Source organism: Bufo gargarizans, chromosome 2, assembly GCF_014858855.1.
Source record: "Bufo gargarizans isolate SCDJY-AF-19 chromosome 2, ASM1485885v1, whole genome shotgun sequence".
Classification (NCBI taxonomy): domain Eukaryota; kingdom Metazoa; phylum Chordata; class Amphibia; order Anura; family Bufonidae; genus Bufo; species Bufo gargarizans.
In genome coordinates this window covers 213,481,522-213,505,546 of record NC_058081.1, presented here as the reverse complement: position 1 = coordinate 213,505,546, position 24,025 = coordinate 213,481,522, and the positions used below count along the sequence as shown (strand labels likewise).

The 24,025-nt window shown below is 43.8% G+C and overlaps 1 protein-coding gene across 1 annotated transcript in view; it reads left to right on the top strand.

Moving 5' to 3' along the window:
* Positions 1-23,109, top strand: part of LRGUK (leucine rich repeats and guanylate kinase domain containing) — a 72,540-nt gene extending 49,431 nt beyond the window's left edge. The window contains exons 17-20 of the mRNA XM_044276734.1: positions 3,841-3,929; positions 5,797-5,931; positions 12,117-12,292; positions 22,753-23,109. Coding sequence (XP_044132669.1) covers positions 3,841-3,929; positions 5,797-5,931; positions 12,117-12,292; positions 22,753-22,943 — 591 coding nt within the window. The 3' untranslated portion in view covers positions 22,944-23,109. The remainder of the gene's footprint in view (positions 1-3,840; positions 3,930-5,796; positions 5,932-12,116; positions 12,293-22,752) is intronic.
* The last annotated feature ends 916 nt before the right edge of the window (positions 23,110-24,025 follow it).

The following is a 24,025-nucleotide window of genomic DNA, read 5'->3' as shown; positions in this document are numbered from 1 at the left end:
TGAGAAGGCATCGGCAATCCTGTGAGCGCTGCCGCCTTCTCGCAGCTTACCAAGCACAGCACCGTACATTGTATAGTGGTTGTGCTTGGTATGGTGCTCAGCTTCATTCACTTCTATGGAGCTGAGCTTCTCTTGGGCCACGTGACCATTGAACGCGTTGTCACTGGACTAGGAAAAGCTGTTCACAGGACCGCCGGTGCCTTCTCAAACAGCTGATAGCGGGGCTCCCGGGTGTCAGACCCCCACCTATCACATACTGATGATCAGGGGTGCACCTAGCTTTTATGCTACCTGAGGCAACCCCTTCCTTCCTGACATTATGTATATCACTACAGAACATACAGGGAAATACAGCGCCCCGTACCTCTTACATCCAGTGACGTCTCTTTGATGTAGATGTTCTCTTTCCTCATCTTCTCCTTTCAGACCTTCAGACCAGACCATTATTTTTCAGCCATTTCTTGTCTCTGCAGTTTGACCAAAAAAATCTTAGTTTACTACTTTTCCATCATCCTCCCATGTTCTGGACAAATCATCCTACCACCCCAATACTGTGCCCACTGTGCTCCCCAATATCTTACTGCAGAAACAGATTAAAAAAAAACTGATGATACTAGTACCATGCAGATAGTGCCCTTCAATAATTATTGGCACACAGTGCCCTAAAATAACTGCGCCCAGCAAATAGTTCCCCTGACACTAATAGTGTAAACATAACGTCCCCCAAAAACAATTGTGGTAAGCTGATACTCTGCCAAGGTGCCCCCACAGTAATAGTGCTCCCAAAAGTCCCACCAATAGGAATAGTTCTCTGCTAGAGCACACATGGTAGTAATAGTGCTCCTACAGGCCCCCCAACATGTCCCCTCTGTGCCCCAGAAGTAATAAGGCTCCCATAGTGCCCATACTAGTAATCATGTTCCCCATAGACCCCCAGTAGTAATAAAGCCCACCATAATGCCCCCTAGTAGTAATAATTCTCCTTATAATGTGACAGTGCAAAAAATGCCCCCTCATAATGTGTGCCAGTGCAAAAATACCCCCAGTTGAGCTAATGTGCCAGTATAAAATACCCCTATATAGTGCCCCCAGTAAATGCCCCCATAGTGCTCCTCTCCCCCCTTCCTCCTAGTGCCCCCCCATAACGTACAGTGTAAAATGCCCCTATATGGTGCCCCAGTAGATGCCCTCAGTGTCCCCCATAATTTGCAAGTATAAAATACCCCTTAGTGCCCATCGTAGATGACACCATACAACTCCTTTTCCCCTTCCCCATAGTACACCCCATAATGTGTCCCAGTATAAAATGTCCCTGTACACAGCCCCCCATATAAAATACCCCTTCTTTGTGGCCACAGTAGATGCCCCAATAGTGTTCCTCTCCCCCATTCCCCCATAGTGCTCCCTATATAAAATACCCCTTCTTTGTGGCCTCAGCAGATGCCCCCATAGTGCCACCCAATAATGTGCTAGTAAAAAGTGCCCCCCAATAATATGCCAGTAAGAAGTGCCCCCTTAGATGCCCCCAGTAATGTGCCAGTAAGAAGTGCCCCCATAGATGCCCCCCAATAATGTGCCAGTAAGAAGTGCCCCCCTTATATACCCCCCAATCATGTTCCAGTAAGAAGTGCCCCCCCATAGATGCCCCCCCAATCATGTGCCAGTAACAAGTGCCCCCACAGTGCGCCCATAGCACTCCTCTCCTGTATTGTAACATATAAAAAAAAAATAAACAGGAAGGGGAGACGCCTTTCCCTTGCCCCGCAGCATCCATCTGTATCGCTGTCCTGAGGATAGCAATACAGATGACTATGGAGATGAGCGCTTCCACAATGGAAGCGGCCATCTCCCTGCTGCCCTGCTGCCCCCCCCCCCCCCCACACTTGTCACCAGGGCCCCGCTGCCCGAGGCGATCACCTCACCTGGCCTAATTAGCGGTGCGGCCCTGCTGATGACCTATCTCCAAGATAGGTCATCAGTTGTAAAGTCTTGGAAAACCCCTTTAAGTCCCAGTTCAAGTTAGTAATGCCTGTCAGTGATTGTGAGCCAAAACCAGGTGCAAATCTTCCCATTATACCATATCTCACAGGAATGCAGATGCCTCCTCAAACAGCTGATCAGCAGGGGTCCTGGGTGTCAGACCCCCTCCAATCAGATACTGATGACCTATCCTGAGACATTACTAATGTCTGTCAGTGATTGTAAGCCAAAACCAAGTGCAAATCTTCCATTATACCGTATCTCTGTGTAGCCTCCACTCCTGGATTGAGCAGCAATTTTAAAGAGACCAGCTGTGTATGGAGACTTATTGGCAATGCTCCATTGGAAAAAGTATGCAAAGAGGTATCTCCCAGGAAGAGGGAAACATCTCGCTAGTGCCACCTTCTGGAATTGGCTCCCTACAAGTCAAAGTCTGACTTTTAAACAAGCCTTGGGACATGACAAGGAAAAATAGCCAAGCCAAATATCCATCCATTGACAGTTGTTTTGAGGTGCTTGCCCCTCGTCAGTACGGAGTAGGATTCTGGCTGGCTGGGTGCGATGTCTTGTGTGTGGCTTAGGCAGGGTGCTTGATCTCTTTAAAGAGACTAGCTGTGTGTGGAGACTATTGGCGATGCTCCTCGAGGAAACAATATGCAAGGAGAGAGAACCATCTCGCTAGCTCCACTTTCTGGAATTGGCTCTCTGAGTCAAAGCATTGCCGAAAAGTCCCATACCATGGAAAAATGCTAAAAAGTCTTTAAGATGAGCCAGCACCCTGTCTAAGCTGGATCCAGGCATCTCACTGAGGCAGAATCTTACTCCGTGCTGATTAGGGGCAAACACCCTGAAACATCTGTCTACGTATGGATATTTGGCTTGGCTATTTTTCTTTGTCATGTCCCAAGGCTTGTTTAAAAGTCAGACTTTGATTCAAAGGGAGCCACTTTTAGAAGGTGGCGCTAGCAAGATGGTTCTCTCTCCCTGGGAGATACCTCTATGCATGTTTGTGTGGTAGCAAAGGGAAACATATTGAAGCAGTGGATTTCAAACTCCCTCCCTCAATAGAAAGGGCTCAGACCTGAAGAATATACCAGTAGTTATTATTTATTTTGTTTAAAAAAAAAGGGGGGGGGGGGGAATTTGGTGCCAAACAGCCAGAAAGTTCATAGGCAGTTAAAGGATCAGTGGGGTGACTTTCCTGAGAGTTGAATGGTGCCATTTACATCCAGGCCAGTTCTTCAGATTATTTGAGCTCTGCAGTGCGTGCATTTATATTTACTATAAAAGGAAGAAAACAGTCACGGCAGATCTGAGACCATGCTATGGATTTTCAAATCTGCAGTATGCCCCTGTATACGGTATGTAAACTTTACTGCATGGCAACATATGGGTAACACTTGTTTCTTCCCTGTTGTCATATAGCTGTTCTTATGTGTTTCTTAAGGCCTCATGCATACATACACATGACAGCCGTGCCTGTACTGCGGCCCGCAAACAGCGAGTCCGCAATAAATGGGCACCTGCTGTGTGCGCATCGTATCACGGACGCGGACCTATTCACTTGAATGGGTCCGCAATCCAGAAGATGCGGAGGCACAGAGCGGAAAGCCACAGAAGCACTACGGAGTGCTTCCATGGGGTTCCTCTCCGTGCTTCCGCACTACCCAAAAAAAAAGAACATGCTCAATTTTTTTGCGGTGCCGAAGGATCGTGGACCTATTCAAGTTGAATGGGTCTGCATCCGTCAGCGCAGGTAACATGGAAGGTGCCCATGCATTCGGGACCACAATTTACGGTCACCAATGCACAGGCGGCACGTGTTTGTGTGCATGAGCCCTAATTGTAACTCCCTATCAGGAAGAGGCTTCGGTACAAAGACGACAGCAAGCAGCACGGCAGGCTTTGGCGGGGAAGACGTCAGGGACATACACCCAGCTGTTTCAGAGGTGAGACTTAGGCTGGCTTCACACAGTTTTATGTGGCATTTCACACAATGGACGGAGCTGCGTAGCTCTATGAAGAAACAGCTGATTTGGGGATAGGCCATCGATATAAAAGGCATGGACAACCCCTTTAAGACCAGTTTTATTACACACAGAGTACATGTTTAATCTCACAAGCTTTTATATATTTTTTTAAATCACAAAAAAAAACTACAGCAGAAAGTTTTGACCACCATTGTTTAGTTACTATTGCACATGCAGTCCTATTTACCAGGTTAAACAGCCCTTAAAGGGGCTTTGCACCTTTGGGGGGAAGGGGGTGTTTCGCTAACCCCATCTCCTGCGCAGACATGTGAAGAAAAGCATACTCGCCTGGCTCCCGGACCCTATGCTCCCCGGCCTTGGCTGCTCCGCTGGGCCCTATGAATGTACTCTTTTCTGTTTGATGTCGCTACAGCCAATCACTGGCCCCAAAGGTGACCTGCTGACCTTGTGTCATGACAATTGGTCATATGACATAGGGGGAGCAGGTCACTGCTGTGGCTAGCGATTGGCAGCAGCGACATCAAACAGGAAGCTAGCATACAGGGACCCGAGCGAAGGAGCCGGGAGACAGCACTAGGAAGCAGGTAAGTAGGCTTTCCTTCGCAGGTCTGCCCAGGAGGGGGGGTTTGCACGACACCTTTAAAGGGTACCTAAACCTTTAAACTATTTTCTTTAAAACTATTACAAACCCTCTAAAAATAATTTATTTATTTATATTTTCTTAATAGATTTTAGTGTGTTCCTATCAAAAGAGGCCCCCGAAGTTCTAGCCCTGTCCCTTTTCACTAAAGCCCAAACAGAAGCCATACGAAAGCTATGTATGCGGTGTACAGAAGTTTCAGTGAGCACAGGACTGGCAGGAGCACAGATAGCGGCTCCAGCCTGCGCCCTCCTCCGCTCTGCTTAAAGCTCTGTACAGCCCATCCATGCGGTGTCTCCTTTACTGATATGCTCTGCCAGGATTTAGCTGCGCCAAGTGGGCACATGCAAGAGCAGCGATGTGTGCTCCTGCCAGTCCTGTGCTCATCTGTTGTAGAACACAGAATCCGTACACAGCATACCGCATGTACTGCACTGAAAAGTTCTATAGACGGGCCCCATCTTTGGATTTGTAATAGTTTTAAAGAAAACGGTTTGAAGGTTTAGGTACACTTTAAACTGTAAGGCCACTTTCACACGAGCGTGACGGATTAGGCCTGGATGCGTTCAGGATGCATTCAGTGAAACTCGCACCATTTTTCAAGCAAGTTCAGTCAGTTTTGTCTGCGGTTGCGTTCAGTTGTTCAGTTTTTTCCGCACGGGTGCAATGTGTTTTGATGCGTTTTTTATGCGCGTGATAAAAAACTGAAGGTTTACAAACAACATCTCTTAGCAACCATCAGTGAAAAACACATTGCATCCGCACTTGCTTGCAGATGCAATGCGTTTTTCATTGGAGCCCCATTCACTTATATGGGGCCAGGGCTGTGTGAATAATGCAGGATATAGAACATGGTGCGATTTTCACGCAACGCACAAGTGATGCGTGAAAAACAACGCTCATGTGCACAGACCCACTGAAAAGAATGGGTCCGGATTGAGTGTGGGCGCAATGCGTTCATGTCACGCATTGCACCCGCGCGGAAAACTTGCTCGTGTGAAAGGGGTCTAATAGTTGTCCCAATCAAGACTGAGCTAGGTCTAGTTAGATCTATAAACTGGTCACTGGCCATTATGCCTCGTTTTCTTCCATACCATTACACGAGAATGCACCTTCATTTACTGATGTAGTATGAAATGTCTCCTGCTGATCTGACAATTATCAATATTTTTTCTCCCTTTACAGAGGTCCTGTAACTGCTCCAGCAACCTTGGGGACCCACAGACGTCTTCTAGACCCTACATCATGTTCATCTATGCAGCCAAGTGGAAGTAATGTCACAGCAGAACGTAGCTTCCCACCAGCTAGTCCTGAAACCAGGTAACAATTGTAGAGACCTCATTGCTGCAGGTAAGGCTGCTTTCACACTAGCGTTCGCTGGTCCGCTCGTGAGCTCCGTTTGAAGGAGCTCACGAGCGGACCCGAACGCAGCCGTCCAGCCCTGATGCAGTCTGAATGGAGGCGGATCCGCTCAGACTGCATCAGTCTGGCGGCGTTCAGCCTCCGCTCCGCTCGCCTCCGCACGGACAGGCGGACAGCTGAACGCTGCTTGCAGCGTTCGGGTGTCCGCCTGGCCGTTCGGAGGCGTGCGGATCCGTGCGGATCCGTCCAGACTTTCAATGTAAGTCAATGGGGACGGATCCGTTTGAAGATGCCACAATGTGGCTCAATCTTCAAGCGGATCCGTCCCCCATTGACTTTACATTGAAAGTCTGGACGGATCCGTACGAGGCTATTTTCACACTTAGCTGTTCTATGCTAAAAATAATGCAGACGGATCCGTTCTGAACGGAGCCTCCGTCTGCATTATTATGAGCGGATCCGTTCAGAACGGATCCGCCCGAACGCTAGTGTGAAAGTAGCCTAAAATGATATGGCAAAAGTCATCATAAGGGTCCATTCACACGTCCGTTTTTTCTTTCCTGATCTGTTCCGTTTTTTGCGGAACAGATCTGGACCAGATCTGGACCCATTCATTTTCAATGGGTCCTGAAAAAAATCGGACAGCACAATGTGTGCTGTCCGTTTCCGTTGTTCTGTTCCGCATGTCCGAAAAAATATAAAACATGTCCTATTCTTTTCCACAAAAATCGGATCCTGGTACAATACAAAGTCAATGGATCCGCAAAAAACAGAAGACATTCGTATGTCATTATGTATGTCATCCGTTTTATGCGGATTCCGTTCCTGGAAATTAAATCCTGCAAACAGAAACTTATTTTTTTTTCTATTTTTTTTCAAAGAAATCCAAACAACTTTATTTGCTTATTGAAATTTATACATGTTTCAGTTTTTTGCGGATCTGCAAAAAACGGATGACATACGGAAACATTTTCAGGAACAACGGATCTGCAAAAAACGGACCGAAATTCGGGATATAGAAAAATACTGACGTGTGAATGTAGCCTTATACAGACGTGGACAAAATTGTTGGTACCCTTTGGTCAATGAAAGAAAAAGTCACAATGGTCACAGAAATAACTTTAATCTGACAAAAGTAATAATAAATTAAAATTCTATAAATGTTAACCAATGAAAGTCAGACATTGTTTTTCAACCATGCTTCAACAGAATTATGTAAAAAAATAAACTCATGAAACAGGCATGGACAAAAATGATGGTACCCCTAGAAAACACAGAACATAATGTGACCAAAGGGACATGTTAATTCAAGGTGTGTCCACTAATTAGCATCACAGGTGTCTACAACCTTGTAATCAGCCATTGGGCCTATATATATGGCTCCAGGTAATCACTGTGTTGTTTGGTGATATGGTGTGTACCACACTCGACATGGACCAGAGGAAGCAAAGGAAAGAGCTGTCTCAAGAGATCAGAAAGAAAATTATAGACAAGCATGTTAAAGGTAAAGGCTATAAGACCATCTCCAAGCAACTAGATGTTCCTGTGAGTACAGTTGCACATATTATTCATAAGTTTAAGATCCATGGGACTGTAGCCAACCTCCCTGGACGTGGCCGCAGGAGGAAAATTGATGACAAATCTAAGAGACGGATAATCCGAATGGTAACAAAAGAGCCTAGAAAGACTTCTAAAGAGATTCAAGGTGAACTTCATGCTCAAGGAACATCAGTGTCAGATCGCACCATCCGTCGTTGTTTGAGCCAAAGTGGACTACATGGGAGACGACCAAGGAGGACACCATTGTTGAAAACGAATCATAAAAAAGCAAGACTGGAATATGCCAAACTACATGTTGACAAGCCACAAAGCTTCTGGGAGAATGTCCTGTGGACAGATGAGACAAAAATCGAAGTTTTTGCCAAGGCACATCAGCTGTATGTTCACAGACGAAAAAATGAAGCATATCAAGAAAAGAACACTGTCCCTACTGTGAAACATGGAGGAGGCTCTGTTATGTTCTGGGGCTGCTTTGCTGCGTCTGGCACAGGGTGTCTTGAATCTGTGCAGGGTACAATGAAATCTCAAGACTATCAAGGAATTCTAGAGAGAAATGTACTAGCCAGTGTCAGAAAGCTTGGTCTCAGTCGCAGGTCATGGGTCTTGCAACAGGACAATGACCCAAAACACACCGCTAAAAACACCCAAGAATGGCTAAGAGGAAAAAATTGGACTATTCTAAAGTGGCCTTCTATGAGCCCTGACCTCAATCCTATTGAGCATCTTTGGAAGGAGCTGAAACATGCAGTCTGGAAAAGGCACCCTTCAAACCGGACACAACTGGAGCAGTTTGCTCATGAGGAGTGGGCCAAAATACCTGCTGAGAGGTGCAGATGTCTCATTGACAGTTACAGGAAGCGTTTGATTGCAGTGATTGCCTCAAAAGGTTGCGCAACAAAATATTAAGTTAGGGGTACCATCATTTTTGTCCATGCCTGTTTCATGAGTTTATTTTTTTACATAATTCTGTTGAAGCATGGTTGAAAAACAATGTCTGACTTTCATTGGTTAACATTTATAGAATTTTAATTTATTATTACTTTTGTCAGATTAAAGTTATTTCTGTGACCATTGTGACTTTTTCTTTCATTGACCAAAGGGTACCAACAATTTTGTCCACGTCTGTAGTACAATGTGGCAGATTTATCAGTGTACCACAAACTGTCATGAGGCTCACTTCATATTTACCGGTATCAAACAGTCAAGACATTATCAACCTAGTGTCATTAGTGAATTCCCATAGGGCTGCAGATAAATAGGGTATGTTCTCAAATATTAAAGGGTATACACACCTTTGCCACCTTTGTTGCAGTGCATCTAAAAAAGGGGTGCACAACCTTTTCTGATGGGGGACCACATTGTCAGACTGAACCAATCCTATGGGCCGAAAATAAAACTTAGAGGGGTGTTACCAACTGAAATACTGTATTTATGGCGTATTGTACATACAGTATACGTCATAAATGTCTGGTTACATATGGGAGAATACATGAAAAATACATGTGAGCAAAGACATACATGTCTGTTACCAGATGGTTGGGGCTACACAAAATGGTATCGATGGCCGCAGGTTGTGCACCCATGATCTAAAATAAAGATATACAGTACAGACCAAAAGTTTGGACACACCTTCTCATTCAAAGAGTTTTCTTTATTTTCATGACTATGAAAATTGTAGATTCACACTGAAGGCATCAAAACTATGAATTAACACATGTGGAATTATATACATAACAAAAAAGTGTGAAACTACTGAAAATATGTCATATTCTAGGTTCTTCAAAGTAGCCACCTTTTGCTTTGATTACTGCTTTGCACACTCTTGGCATTCTCTTGATGAGCTTCAAGAGGTAGTCACCTGAAATGGTCTTCCAACAGTCTTGAAGGAGTTCCCAGAGATGCTTAGCACTTGTTGGCCCTTTTGCCTTCACTCTGCGGTCCAGCTCACCCCAAACCATCACCGGTTCAGGTCCAGTGACTGTGGAGGCCAGGTCATCTGGCGCAGAACCCCATCACTCTCCTTCATGGTCAAATAGCCCTTACACAGCCTGGAGGTGTGTTTGGGGTCATTGTCCTGTTAAAAAATAAATGATGGTCCAACTAAACGCAAACCGGATGGAATAGCATGCCGCTGCAAGATGCTGTGGTAGTCATGCTGGTTCAGTATGCCTTCAGTTTTGAATAAATCCCCAACAGTGTCACCAGAAATGTACCCCCACACCATCACACCTCCTCCTCTATGCTTCACGGTGGGAACCAGGCATGTAGAGTCCATCCGTTCACCTTTTCTGCGTCGCACAAGGACACGGTGGTTGTAACCAAAGATGTCAAATTTGGATGTCAAATCAGACCAAAGCACAGATTTCCACTGGTCTAATGTCCATTCCTTGTGTTCTTTAGCCCAAACAAGTCTCTTCTGCTTGTTGCCTGTCCTTAGCAGTGGTTTCCTAGCAGATATTCTACCATGAAGACCTGATTCACACAGTCTCCTCTTAACAGTTGTTCTAGAGATGTGTCTGCTGCTAGAACTCTGTGTGGCATTGACCTGGTCTCTAATCTGAGCTGCTGTTAACCTGCGATTTCTGAGGCTGGTGACTCGGAGGAACTTATCCTCCGCAGCAGAGCTGACTCTTGGTCTTCCTTTCCTGGGGCGGTCCGCATGTGAGCCAGTTTCTTTGTAGTGCTTGATGGTTTTTGTGACTGCACTCAGGGACACTTTCAAAGTTTTCCCAATTCTTCGGACTGACTGACCTTAATTTCTTAAAGTAATGATGGCCACTTGTTTTTCTTTACTAAGCTGCTTTTTTCTTGCCATAATACAAATTCTAACAGTCTATTCAGTAGGACTATCAGCTGTGTATCCACCTGACTTCTCCACAATGCAACTGATGGGCCCAACCCCATTTATAAGGCAAGAAATCCCACTTATTAAACCTGAAGGGGCACATCTGTGTAATGAAAACCATTTCAGGTGACTACCTCTTGAAGCTCATCAAGAGAATGCCAAGAGTGTGCAAAGCAGTAATCAAAGCAAAAGGTGGCTACTTTGAAGAACCTAGAATATGACATATTTTCAGTTGTTTCGCACTTTTTTGTTATGTATATAATTCCACATGTGTTAATTCATAGTTTTGATGCCTTCAGTGTGAATCTACAATTTTCATAGTCATGGAAATAAAGAAAACTCTTTGAATGAGAAGGTGTGTCCAAACTTTTGGTCTGTACTGTATGTACTATGATTTCCTGCAGAAATCACAGCTTGCTCAGTCATGTCATTGTGAGAGAGGGAGGAGACACAGGCTAGAGTACGGTGAGCAGAAGTAAGAGCTGTTACATAGGGAACTCCCACACAAGTATATCTTTATGGTGCACATAATAAACAGATGACAAATGCACCTCCGCTATAGCTGCGTTTTGTCCATTTATTCGGGAAAGGAAGGGGATTAAAAACTTAGTGCTGTGTTTTAAAACACTAAAAACTTGAGACCATATATACACTACTCAACATTGAAATTTTGCAACACCAAGAAAGAAAAGTCATAGAATTATCGAGTAGGAACGCCCCGTGTAGAAATACACACACTTACCTGCCTTGGCATGCTATCAATGAGGTTATTAATGGTTGTCTGAGGAATGTTATGCCAACGCTGCATGCACTTTGGCACGCAAATCATAAAGAGGCGCTTTTGAAAGCTCTCTTTGCCATTGCAGACCAAGGCTGTCCCAGATATGCTTGATTGGAGACACTGCAGGCCACACAAGGTGCTCATAATAGTACGAGCAACGTGCAGCCTGCCACAGTCTTGTTGAAAAATGGCTCCTGGGATACTTTGGAGAAATGGCCTTACCACTGATTTCACTACCAAATTAATGTAACGCCGAGCCTTTAGTTTACCTGAAATGAAGACTACAGGGGTCAGACTCCTATACATTATGTCACCCCACACCATAACCCAAGGAGTAGGATCGGTGTGACATTCCTTTGTGAAGGCCTGTTCATGAAGTTGCCAACATGGTCTCCAGACCAATCTTTGACTATAATTGCATAAGAGAACAAAAGCTGGACTCATTGCTGAAGTGGACAGGCTTCCTTTGCCGTCTTTCTGTGCACCATGATAGCCTTTGAGAGTGGTGGTGTGAGGTCAGTGGAGCACCTGTAGCTGGCGTTAGGAAGCCCACTGTTGTGCAAACACTTTCTGATGGTTTTTGTATACGTTGTTTGCTGTCCTAGGCCTAGGATGTGGCCTCATTTTGCCTCTCCCACATGCCACAGATTGGAGCTAGGTGCTTGAAAATTTGATCATTTGTAGATCTTAGTGACACCTGCTACTTGCTTGACTTGCATAATCTTATGGCTTGTCCTTCTTGGTCTTGCAATTTAAGTGTTGAGAACTGTAAAAGTGCAACCAGTCAGATTTATAATTTTACTTTTTCCATGGACTAGAATAGAATGAGATAGAATGTTTGTGTTTTGTAGATTGTGCCGAAGGTGATACTACTGATAACTTTCCATCCAGTGTTGTTTGTTTTTTCATTGTTATGTGTAATTGTATAAATCGTATTTTAAATGTAGTCAATTTTAGTTCCAAAGATTCAAGACCCAGCTCTGGGCTGTCCTTGCTGTCCTCTGCTGGTGCCTTCTCTGCAAGAAGATCATCCTCTCAGTCAACTCCTATCATTAATATTCATTCTCCTCAAGAAAATAACATGGAACCATTGGATTTGTCTGGTATTGGACGAGATCAAGACACTTTGTCAGGTTGGTTAAGTCTTACTTTTAAATGCTAAGGCAAGTATACCACCAATAATGTCAGCATTCATCATAGCTACTGACCGATGTTTAAAGGAAATGTGTCACCAGATAGTAACATACATCCTTTTTTTCAAATCAGTTTTTATTTTCTGATTGTAGATTTATTTATTCCATTTCCTGAACATGATTATGGGAACTGCCATCTTACCTGAGCTGTTCTTAACAGCATTTAGAAAGCATTAAGAAAACTGCTTTACGGCAGCCAGATGGCCCATAGGCACAGTGGTCTGAAGAAGACCTCATTGACTTCCATGGGAGAGTTTTCTAGCCATGCTCTGTGATCTGTGCAGAGGTCATTGTACAAGGGAAGATGAGATAAGCTCTGACGATCACCTATTGTGAATGGTGGATCCTGTCTTATCTATACAGAGCTGGTATCATTACAGGCTGGATTAGAATGACACACCTAGGCAGGTAACTGCAGTAAAGTGATCTGTACAGACCAAGAAGTTGCACCTATTATTAGGCTTAGTGGTCAATGCAAAAACTGCAAGATTTGCTGGGCTTCACAAAATCCATAACATATCATGTTTTAGTAAATATGAGAAAATTAGCTGTCCAGTGGCTTACCAATTTAGTATTATGGATAGAGGTGCTTTATCATCAGCACACCCAAAAGCCGCAAAGTGGTTAACCACCTCCCGTCCGCCCATTGAATATAAACGTCCGGGAGGTGGATCTCTATGTCTGAATACACGTTTTAAAACGTCCATTCAGACATCGCAGCTGCATGCTAATCGTGCAGCGCCTGATCGGGTTGCCCGCTGTCGGTGACCGCAGGGCAACCCAGAGAGAAGGCAGGGACAGTGTCCAGGTGTCCCTGCCTTCTGGATCGCTGCATACACAGCGCTCACCTAGCGCTGTGTATGCAGAGCAGGAAACGCTATGCGCTTCCTGTTCCGGCCCGGGACTGGAGAGTGCAGGAGCTGTGTGAAGTCTCTCACAGACCTCGATCAGCCCTGCACTGAGGCTGTACAGCGCTGTATTGCGCTGTACAGCCTCTCTCTGGGGGGTGCATTTCTCCTGTAACAAGGACTACTATGTCAGCCCCAGTTACAGGAGAAATCAACAGTGAAAAAAAAAAAAGGTGAAGTAAATGTCCCCCAGAGGTCTTGTATGACCTTATGGGGGACAAATAAATAAATAAAGTGTTAATAAAAAAAGGTTTCACATGTAAAAAAAAAAATTCCCCATGTGAAGAATAAAAAATAAATGTTAAAAATAGAAAAAATAAAATAAAATAGACATATTTGGTATTGCCGCGTCCGTGACGGTCGGCTCTATAGATATATCACATGATCAACCCAGTCCGATAGACACCATAAAAATAAAAAAACTGTGTCAAAAAAAGCAATTTTTGTCACCTTACATCACAAAAAGTGCAACACCAAGTGATCAAAAAGGCGTATGTCCCACAAAATGGTACCAATAAAACCGTCACTTAATCCCGCAAAAAATGAGTCCCTACATAAGAAAATCTCTCAAAAAATAAAAAAAACTATAGCTCTCAGAACATGGAGACACTAAAACATCATTTTTTTGGTTTCAAAAATGCTATTATTGTGTCAAAGTGAAATAAAAAAAAATAAAGTATACATATTAGGTACCGCCGCTTCCGTAACAACCAGCTCTATAAAAATATCACATGACCTAACCCCTCAGGTGAACACGGTAAATAAAAAGAAAAAAAAAAACTGTCAAAAAAATGCTATTTTTGTCACCTTACATCACAAAAAGTGCAACATCAAGTGATCAAAAAGGTGTATGTCCCACAAAATTGTACCAGTAAAACCATCACCTCATCCCGCAAAAAATGAGCCCCTACATAAGAAAATCTCAAAAAATAAATATAAAAAACTATAGCTCTCAGAACATGGACACATTAAAACATAATTTTTTTGTTTCAAAAATGCTATTATTGTGTAAAACTTAAATAAATAAGAAAATGTATGCATATTAGGTAACGCCACGTCCGTAACAATCTGCTCTATAAAAATGTCATTTGTCCGAACCCCTGAGGTGAATGCTGTAAAAATAAATAAATAAAAACTGTGCTAAAACAAACAATTTTTTGGTCACCTTGCCGCATAAAGTGTTATAATGAATGATCCAAAAATCATATGTACCTAAAAATACTACCAATAAAACTGGCACCTTATCCTCTAGTTTCCAAAATGGGGTCACTTCTTGGGAGTTTCTACTGTAAGGGTGCGTCAGGGGGGGCTTCAAATGGAACATGGCATCTGAAAAACATGTGGCGCTCCTTTTCTTCTGTGCCCTGCCTTGTGTCCATACAGCAGTTTATGACCACATCTGGGGTGTTTCTGTAAACCGCAGAATCTGGGTAATAAATATTGAGTTTTGTTTGGCTGTTAACCATCGATGTGTTAAAGAAAAAATTAAAATGGAAAATCTGCCAAAAAAGTGAAATTTTTAAAATTTGATCTCCATTTTCCTTTAATTCTTGTGGAACGCATAAAGAGTTAACAAAGTTTGTAAAATCGGTTTTAAGTAACTTAAGGGGTGTAGTTTCTACAATGGGGTCATTTAAGGGGGTATCCACTATGTAGGCCCCACAAAGTGACTTCAGACCTGAACTGATCCTTAAAAAGTGGGTTTTGGCAATTTTCTTAAAAATTTTAAGAATTGCTCCTAAACTTCTAAGCCTTCTAACCTTCCTAAAAAATAAAATTACATTTCCAAGATGATGCTAACAAAAATTAGACATATGGGTAATGTTAAGTAATAAATATTTTATGAGGTATCACTTTCTGTTTTCAAAGCAGAGAATTCGAAATTTGCTTGATTCGGAAAGGAGGGTTTTCTGTATGCTCTGGAGCAGCGCGGTTCACCTGAAAAACGTACTTGTACCCACTTCACAACCGAAATCCGCGAAGCACCGTAAAAAGGCAACATACTAAAGGCTGTTTCATATATCAATGATCTTAATGTTGGTGCTAATTAACCAGAATGTAAACTGAGTACACAGGGGTATAGTGTGCACTGAGTGTACAAGAGGTATTAGTTCAGTGCTGTATGTTTAGGAGCTTCAATTACTCAGTGGTGTTGCTAGGGCTGGTGTCACCTGTTGCGGTAGCAAATCGTGTCACCCCTCCCAAGCAATAATCTTTGTGCCATATATGGGAGCTATGGGGGTGCTACTGCCGTAGGGGGGCATCTGTTAGCTCAGCAGACCCCCCCCCCCCCCCAAAGCTTAGAGCCCCAGCACCCCCTTTCCCCCCTGGCAGCAGGTGCACACCACTTTCGCTGGCTGGCTGACCGCGACACCAAATGCTGTTCAATTTCTTCTGGTGACCTCTTCTTTGTGTGGTCATCATGTTCTGACCTGTGTGGACGAGTCACGTAGGGGACGTCCATCAAGCTCCGCCGCAGCACCGCTGACGTCCCTTCACGTCCTTCACTGAGCCTGCCGACCAACCCAAGCAGTAACGGGGGGAGGGAGGTTTGGATACTATAAACAGACCGCTGATGTGGGGGGGGGGGGGGGGCTAAGCAGACAGATCGCTGATGTGGGGGGGCTAAGCAGACAGATCGCCAACTAGCGGTGTTGGGTTCGGCGGGTGACGTCACTCACCGCTGATTAGTATTCACAGCGTTAAAGGGGAATCACGGCTATGCACTCACCCCATCAGACTGATGTCACCTGGTGGAGCCCGCACCCGCCGCACCCCCCTCGCAACGTCACTGAAATTACTGACTACACAGGGGTATAGAGTACAAGAGGTATTATAAGTGCCAGACTCTTTGTTATATGGACTCAGAGATCTGTAATGAATATTGATTATAGAAATACTTGATAAGAAGTGATGTGTATGGGAGGAGGGACCTCACGGGGAGAGGAGATAGAGGTGCTGGTAGAACAGCCGAACCTATATTTCCCGTCCCCATGACATATTTTCTATGTGGTTCCCTATTCTCCATGGTTTATTGATCTTCTCAAGGGTTGTGAATATCAGTGATGTAGGATCACTATTGTGATATGTCTTGTAGTGTTTTGATACTGAATGCTGTTCATATCCATTCTTGATATTCTCAATGTGTTCAGCTATCCTCTTTTACATTGGTCTCTTGGTTCTGCCTATGTATTCTTTTCTACACGGGCATCCTAACATGTAGATAATGTCTGTTGTGTTGCAACAGTCTTCAATTTGGTAGACTGCACCCAGTTTGCATGTGACCAACTTTGGTTTATTTAGAATGAAGTATACCAGAACAAATATTGAAACCTCAACCTTTGTGTACACAGCGTGCACTCGACTTTTATGTATTCAGCTCATGTACTCAGTTTGCATATAATTGCATTCAACTCTGGTGCAATTAGCTTGTATCCAGCATACACTTGACTTGTATGTATTCAGCTCATGTATTCAGTTTGCATATCACTTGCATTTAACTCTGGTGTAATCAGCTTGTATTCAGCTTACACTCGATTTTTGTGTATGCAGCACTTTATTGAGTAGATATCTGGCACTTACATGTATTCAGCATTGGGCGCAGTGATACCTACTTGATGTTATACAGTACTGAACCAATACCTCTTGTACATCATTGTACTCTATACCCTGTGTAGTCAGTAATTGACGCTCCTATATATACAGCGCTGAACTAATACCTCTTGTACATCATTGTACTCTATACCCTGTGTAGTCAGTAATTGACGCTCCTATATATACAGCACTGAACTAATACCTCTTGTACATCATTGTACTCTATACCCTGTGTAGTCAGTAATTGACGCTCCTATATATACAGCACTGAACCAATACCTCTTGTACATCATTGTACTCTATACCCTGTGTAGTCAGTAATTGACGCTCCTATATATACAGCACTGAACCAATACCTCTTGTACATCATTGTACTCTATACCCTGTGTAGTCAGTAATTGACGCTCCTATATACAGCACTGAACTAATACCTCTTGTACATCATTGTACTCTATACCCTGTGTAGTCAGTAATTGACGCTCCTATATATACAGCACTGAACCAATACCTCTTGTACATCATTGTACTCTATACCCTGTGTAGTCAGTAATTGACGCTCCTATATATACAGCACTGAACCAATACCTCTTGTACATCATTGTACTCTATACCCTGTGTAGTCAGTAATTGACGCTCCTATATATACAGCGCTGAACTAATACCTCTTGTACATCATTGTACTCTATACCCTGTGTAGTCAGTAATTGACGCTCCTATATATACAGCACTGAACTAATACCTCTTGTACATCATTGTACTCTATACCCTGTGTAGTCAGTAATTGACGCTCCTATATATACAGCACTGAACCAATACCTCTTGTACATCATTGTACTCTATACCCTGTGTAGTCAGTAATTGACGCTCCTATATATACAGCACTGAACCAATACCTCTTGTACATCATTGTACTCTATACCCTGTGTAGTCAGTAATTGACGCTCCTATATATACAGCGCTGAACTAATACCTCTTGTACATCATTGTACTCTATACCCTGTGTAGTCAGTAATTGACGCTCCTATATATACAGCGCTGAACCAATACCTCTTGTACATCATTGTACTCTATACCCTGTGTAGTCAGTAATTGACGCTCCTATATATACAGCACTGAACCAATACCTCTTGTACATCATTGTACTCTATACCCTGTGTAGTCAGTAATTGACGCTCCTATATATACAGCACTGAACCAATACCTCTTGTACATCATTGTACTCTATACCCTGTGTAGTCAGTAATTGACGCTCCTATATATACAGCACTGAACCAATACCTCTTGTACATCATTGTACTCTATACCCTGTGTAGTCAGTAATTGACGCTCCTATATATACAGCGCTGAACTAATACCTCTTGTACATCATTGTACTCTATACCCTGTGTAGTCAGTAATTGACGCTCCTATATATACAGCGCTGAACCAATACCTCTTGTACATCATTGTACTCTATACCCTGTGTAGTCAGTAATTGACGCTCCTATATATACAGCACTGAACCAATACCTCTTGTACATCATTGTACTCTATACCCTGTGTAGTCAGTAATTGACGCTCCTATATATACAGCGCTGAACTAATACCTCTTGTACATCATTGTACTCTATACCCTGTGTAGTCAGTAATTGACGCTCCTATATATACAGCACTGAACCAATACCTCTTGTACATCATTGTACTCTATACCCTGTGTAGTCAGTAATTGACGCTCCTATATATACAGCGCTGAACTAATACCTCTTGTACACTCAGTGCACACTATACCCCTGTGTACTCAGCCTACATTCCGGTTACTTAGCACCAACATCAAGTGCATTGATATTTACTGTATATAACCAAAGGAAGCCTTCACATTCGTATTGCTTATTTTAAGTATATCTATTTTTATGACGTCTAATTATTTTGGAAATCAAATATTTTTTTTTGCCCTTTTACAATCAGTTTATATATATATTGCTTCGTGCAACACCAGATGTGAGTGTGCCATCATACACTTATTTTATATCCTGTTTTAGGCCTCATGCACACGACCGTTGTTGTGTTCCGTGTCCGTTGTTCCGTTTTCCGTGATTTTCTGCAGACCCATTGACTTTCAATGGGTCAGTTGAAAACTCGGATAATGCACCGTTTGTCACCCGCGTCCGTGTTTCCAGTCCGTCAAAAAAATATGACCTGTCCTATTTTTTTCACGGACAACAGTTCGCGGACCCATTCAAGTCAATGGGTCCGTGAAAAAACACGGAGGCACACAAGATTGTCATCCACATCCGTTTTTTTTCTATCATTTGCAAGGCAAACTTGACTTGAGATTTTTTTTCACTTTCCTTCATGTCTGGTGATCTTCCAAAAATCAAGGAAGACACACAGAAACAAAAACGGAACAACGGAACCCCGTTTTGCGGACCGTGAAAAAATACTGTCGTGTGCATGCGGCCTTAAGCAGAAGAACACAGATGCACAGAGTAGAAAAACTTGTGTAAAGTGATAGATGCTTTTACAAGTATAACACGTGTTAACACATTTCTGTTTAAGTTCCATTTTGGCTTCAACCTGCTGACAAGCAGATTATGTTGGTCCTCAGTGACTGCACACTTTTAGGCCATGCTCACACGGTCAAAATACACACCAGAAAATCTGATGTGTATTTCTGGTATGCAAACTGTGGATTTAGCCCTGTTGAATGGGTCTATTCTGTATGCAGACAGCCGACACCGTTTCCTTGTAGAAACCGTGCCTCAAGTGAACATGCTCATTCTTTGTGGATTCACATTTACATCGATGGACAGTTGTGTTAGGCTTATTCTGGCTTGGACTCCAGTGCAGAAAACATATAAAAATCCCTGGCATGAAAATACGGTCTGAACATAAGCGTAACATTTTTGTTCAAAGGCTGGTATAACGGCCCTAACATTTTTATTTATTGTTCTATCTGATTCCTTCTTTATTCAAAGGAGAAGAACTTCCAGGTAGCAGCGCTGCTTCGCTGGCAGCAACAGAGCCTCTGTGCTTATCTCTAAGCAGAACCTTTAGGCCAGACACACACAAGCATTTGTCAGTGAGAGGTCCCGTTCTGGCCTCCACTCCTCTGACAGGTTCGCAGAGCATTATACTGATTTATAATGCTGTGTAAACCTGGAATCTACTGAATTAGGCCTCACGTATACGGCGGGTCCGCAATACACGGGCACCCGCATTCACGGAGATGCGGAACGGAAGCACAGATTGTAACCCCACGGAAGCACTACCGAGTGCTTCCGTGGTGTTTCTGTCCATGCATTCACACCGCAAAATAATCGAACTTTAGTTAAAAAAAAATTGCAGTTGCAGTGCGGATGGATCACGGACCCATTTAACTTGAATGGGTCTCGATCTGTCCCGGCCTCCGCACGTTTGTGTGCAAGAGGCCTTAGACCGATATCATGCTGTCCGTGTAATACAATAGATTGTAGAACTCTCAGGGTTACACATTATAAATCAGTATAAGGGGGGGTGCATTCACACGACCATATTCACACTGTGTGTTGTCCGCATCTGTAGTTCCCATCCGCGGCCCCGCAAAAAAGATAGAGCATGTCGTAGACAATAGGCATTTCTGTCATAGGGCCGGCTACATTCACACGGCTGGTATCTGTGTTTTGCGGACCACAAAACATATACGGTGATGTGAATGTCGCCTAATGCTGTGTGATCCTGTCAGAGAAACGGAGGCCAGAACGGGACCTTTCACTGACACATTCTGCAAGTTCCTCGCATTCAACGTTCGCTCGTGTGTGTCTGGCCTTAGAGTATGCTCATACACTGCGGATTTGTTACTAAGGTTTCTGTGACTGTCCCATTCACCTGAATGGAGCTTGCAGAAATCTATTTTCTTGTCTCCAAAACAACCCTATTAAGGGTACTTTCACACTAGCGTTTTTCTTTTCCGGCATAGAGTTCCGTCACAGGGGCTGTATACCGGAAAAGAACTGATCAGTTTCATCCCCATGCATTCTGAATGGAGAGTAATCCGTTCAGTTTGCGTCAGGATGTCTTCAGTTCAGTCGTTTTGACTGATCAGGCAAAAGAGAAAACCAGAGCATGCTACGGTTTTCTCTCCGGCGAAAAAAACTGAAGACATGCCTGAACGCCGGAGCCGGCATTTTTTCCCATAGGAATGTATTAGCGCCGGATCCGGCATTCAGAATACCGGAATGCCGGATCCGTCGTTCCGGCATGCGCATGCGCAGATCGGTAAAAATGAGAAAAATGTACAAGACGGATCCGTCGGTCCGCATGACAAGCGGAGAGACGGATCCGTCCTTGCAATGCATTTGTGAGACGGATCCGCATCCGGATCGTCTCACAAATGCTTTCAGTCAGCAGCAGATCGGCGGATCCGGCGGCCAGTTCCGACGACAGAACTGCCCGCCGGATCACACTGCCGCAAGTGTGAAAGTAGCCTAAGATGAACAGAACAGATTTTTAGTTACAGAAGTGAGTGTACAGTAGGGTGAGTCTAATGCCCCGGACCCTGTGTGGTCATTAACTTGTTTCAAAAGCTGGGACGAGGACAAGCTGTTAAAGGGACTCTGTCACCTGCTTTTACCATTTTAAGCTGGCACCATCGCTATGTTGACTAAAGTACCTTATTTCCAGGAGTCGTCTTTTTACTTTATTTCGTTTTGTAGTTTTGATATAAAAGCGATTTTTATGTTATGCTAATTAGGGTTCAAGGTGCCCAGAGGGGTGTTTTTTTCCTTCTCCGGTGCCCAGTGACGCCCCCCTGCAGTGCCCAAGAACGCCTCCTGATCATCAAATAACCTCCCACAGCCTGGAAAACAGTTCCGCCCCCTCCCCATGTCATAGTCTACTTTATAGAAATGCCCTGTCTTCCTGTCTGCGGCCAGAAAACTCGCGCAGGCGCAGTACCGCTTGGGCCTGCGCGATCATCAACGTCCTGAGGGCAACAGCGCTCAGGTCACATCACTGGGCTCGGCGCATGCCCAGTGAGACTTTTGAGGCTGTTGCCCTCAGGAGGTTGATGATCGCACAGGCCGCAGGCGGTACAGCGCGAGCATTTCTATAAGGTAAACTATGACGTGGGGAGGGGGCAGAACTGTTTGCCGGGCTGTGGGAGGGTATTTGATGACCAGGAGGCGTTCTTGGGCACTGCAGGGGGGCGTCACTGGGCACCGGAGAGTGAAAAAATCGCTTTTATATCAAAACTACAAAACGAAATAAAGTAAAAAAAACGACTCCTGGAAATAAGGTACGGTACTTTAGTCAACATAGCGATGGTGCCAGCTTAAAATGGTAAAAGCAGGTGACAGATTCCCTTTAAGTAGTGTTAGGGTGCAAAGCAAGGAGTGAAAGCCATAACCAAATCCGCATATAAGACTTGCAGATCTTCTGGTAGATTTGACCGTGAAGTAAAATGATCCCACATGTGAATCCAGTCTTATGAGACCATTCCTCAACCTATGACTCTCCATCTGTTGCAAAACTACAACTCCCTTTATGCCCTGACAGCCAGCAGCTAGAAGGGCAGAAGGGGAATTTTGCAACAGTTAGAGAACCACAGGATGGAGATCATTGTAGACCAGGGGATCAGCAACCTTCAGCACTCCAGCTGCTGTGAAACTATAACTCCCAGCATGCAAACTTACTCAGCTGTTCTTGTAACTCCCACAGAAGGAGGATTGTGGGAGTTGTAGTTTCAGAACAGCTGTAGTGTTGAAAGTTGCTGATCCCTGCTGTAGATCATCATGTCCCACATGCCTAGGGCAAATTAAATTCCACCAGTTTATTAGTCCATTTTGGTTGTATTGATTCCACTATGAAATAAATGAAATGACAGAAGTCATCAGAACGAAGGACATCATATTCCCGGATTCCTAACTTCTGTATACTTGACAGGTGACCTGAAATATGCAGGAAATACTCCAGAGACTCCACGCCTTCCATCTTCAAGTCACTCGGATGTCAGTGCTTCCAAGTCCAAATCATCATCTTCCTCCTCACCCCGGATCTATACAAGCCGTTCAGGCTCCAATACTAAGCCGATTTTACCTCCTATTCCTTCAAGACGCAAGAAGTCAACAACTTAGAACTTTCTTTCAGATAACATTATAGCAATGTACACGACTTTCAGCAGTTTTATTATTTATGATTTTTTTTTATATGTATTGCTAAGGGTACTTTCACACTTGCGGCAGAGGATTCCGGCAGGCAGTTCCGTCGCCGGATCTGCCTGCCAGATCCAGCAATGCTGACAAACGGATGGCATTTGTCAGACAGTTCCGGATCCGTCTGACAAATGCATTGCAATACCGAATCCGTCTCTCCGGTGTCATCTGGAAAAACGGATCTGGTATTCATTTATTTTTTTGTGTTCAGGATTTTTGGCCGGAGAGAAAACTGCAGCATGCTGCGGTATTTTCTCCGGCCAAAAAACGTAAGAGGGACTGAACTGATGTATACTGAACGGAATGCTCTCCATTTAGAATGCATTAGGATAAAACTGATCAGTTTTTTTCCGGTGTTGAGTTCCGGAAAACCTGTGACAGAACTCAACACCGGAAAAGAAAAACGCTAGTGTGAAAGTACCCTAAGATTCTTGTTTGTAAGGATTATATTGTTTTTTGCAGATCAATTTATAATATATCTACTGTTTAGATTCAATTTACTGTACATGTAGCACAGATCAGAACAATATGATGCAGTCCTGGTAAAGAGGACCTCTCCGCTCTTCTGCCAGGGTTGTTTTAGTAAATATTTGCTTTAGCCATAAAATAAAAAGAACTCTGCGTTGTTCCGTTCCTCCGTTATACATTGACAACTGTGCATTGCCATTTCTACTGGATAGATCTCATAGGGTCCCCTGCTTCACCCAGTTTGCCAGTACACGTGCATCAATCATTCACAGGCAAAGCAGAATGCAAAAGTGCTCATTTCTGATGAAAAATTGTAATAAAAAAAAAGTCACCTTTGGCAGCACCCACTTTATGTGATTTCTATGTTAGAAAAATTGGACCAGGTTCTTCATCAATATGGTGCTCATTCAGAACACCATGTGGGTTATTTATGACCAGATACATGCCACTTTTGTGGCGTATATCTGGTGCAGATTCTGTAGCAAGCCATAGTGCGGCAGAATCTGCGACTTCTCCGCTCATGCCTGGTGGCGGGG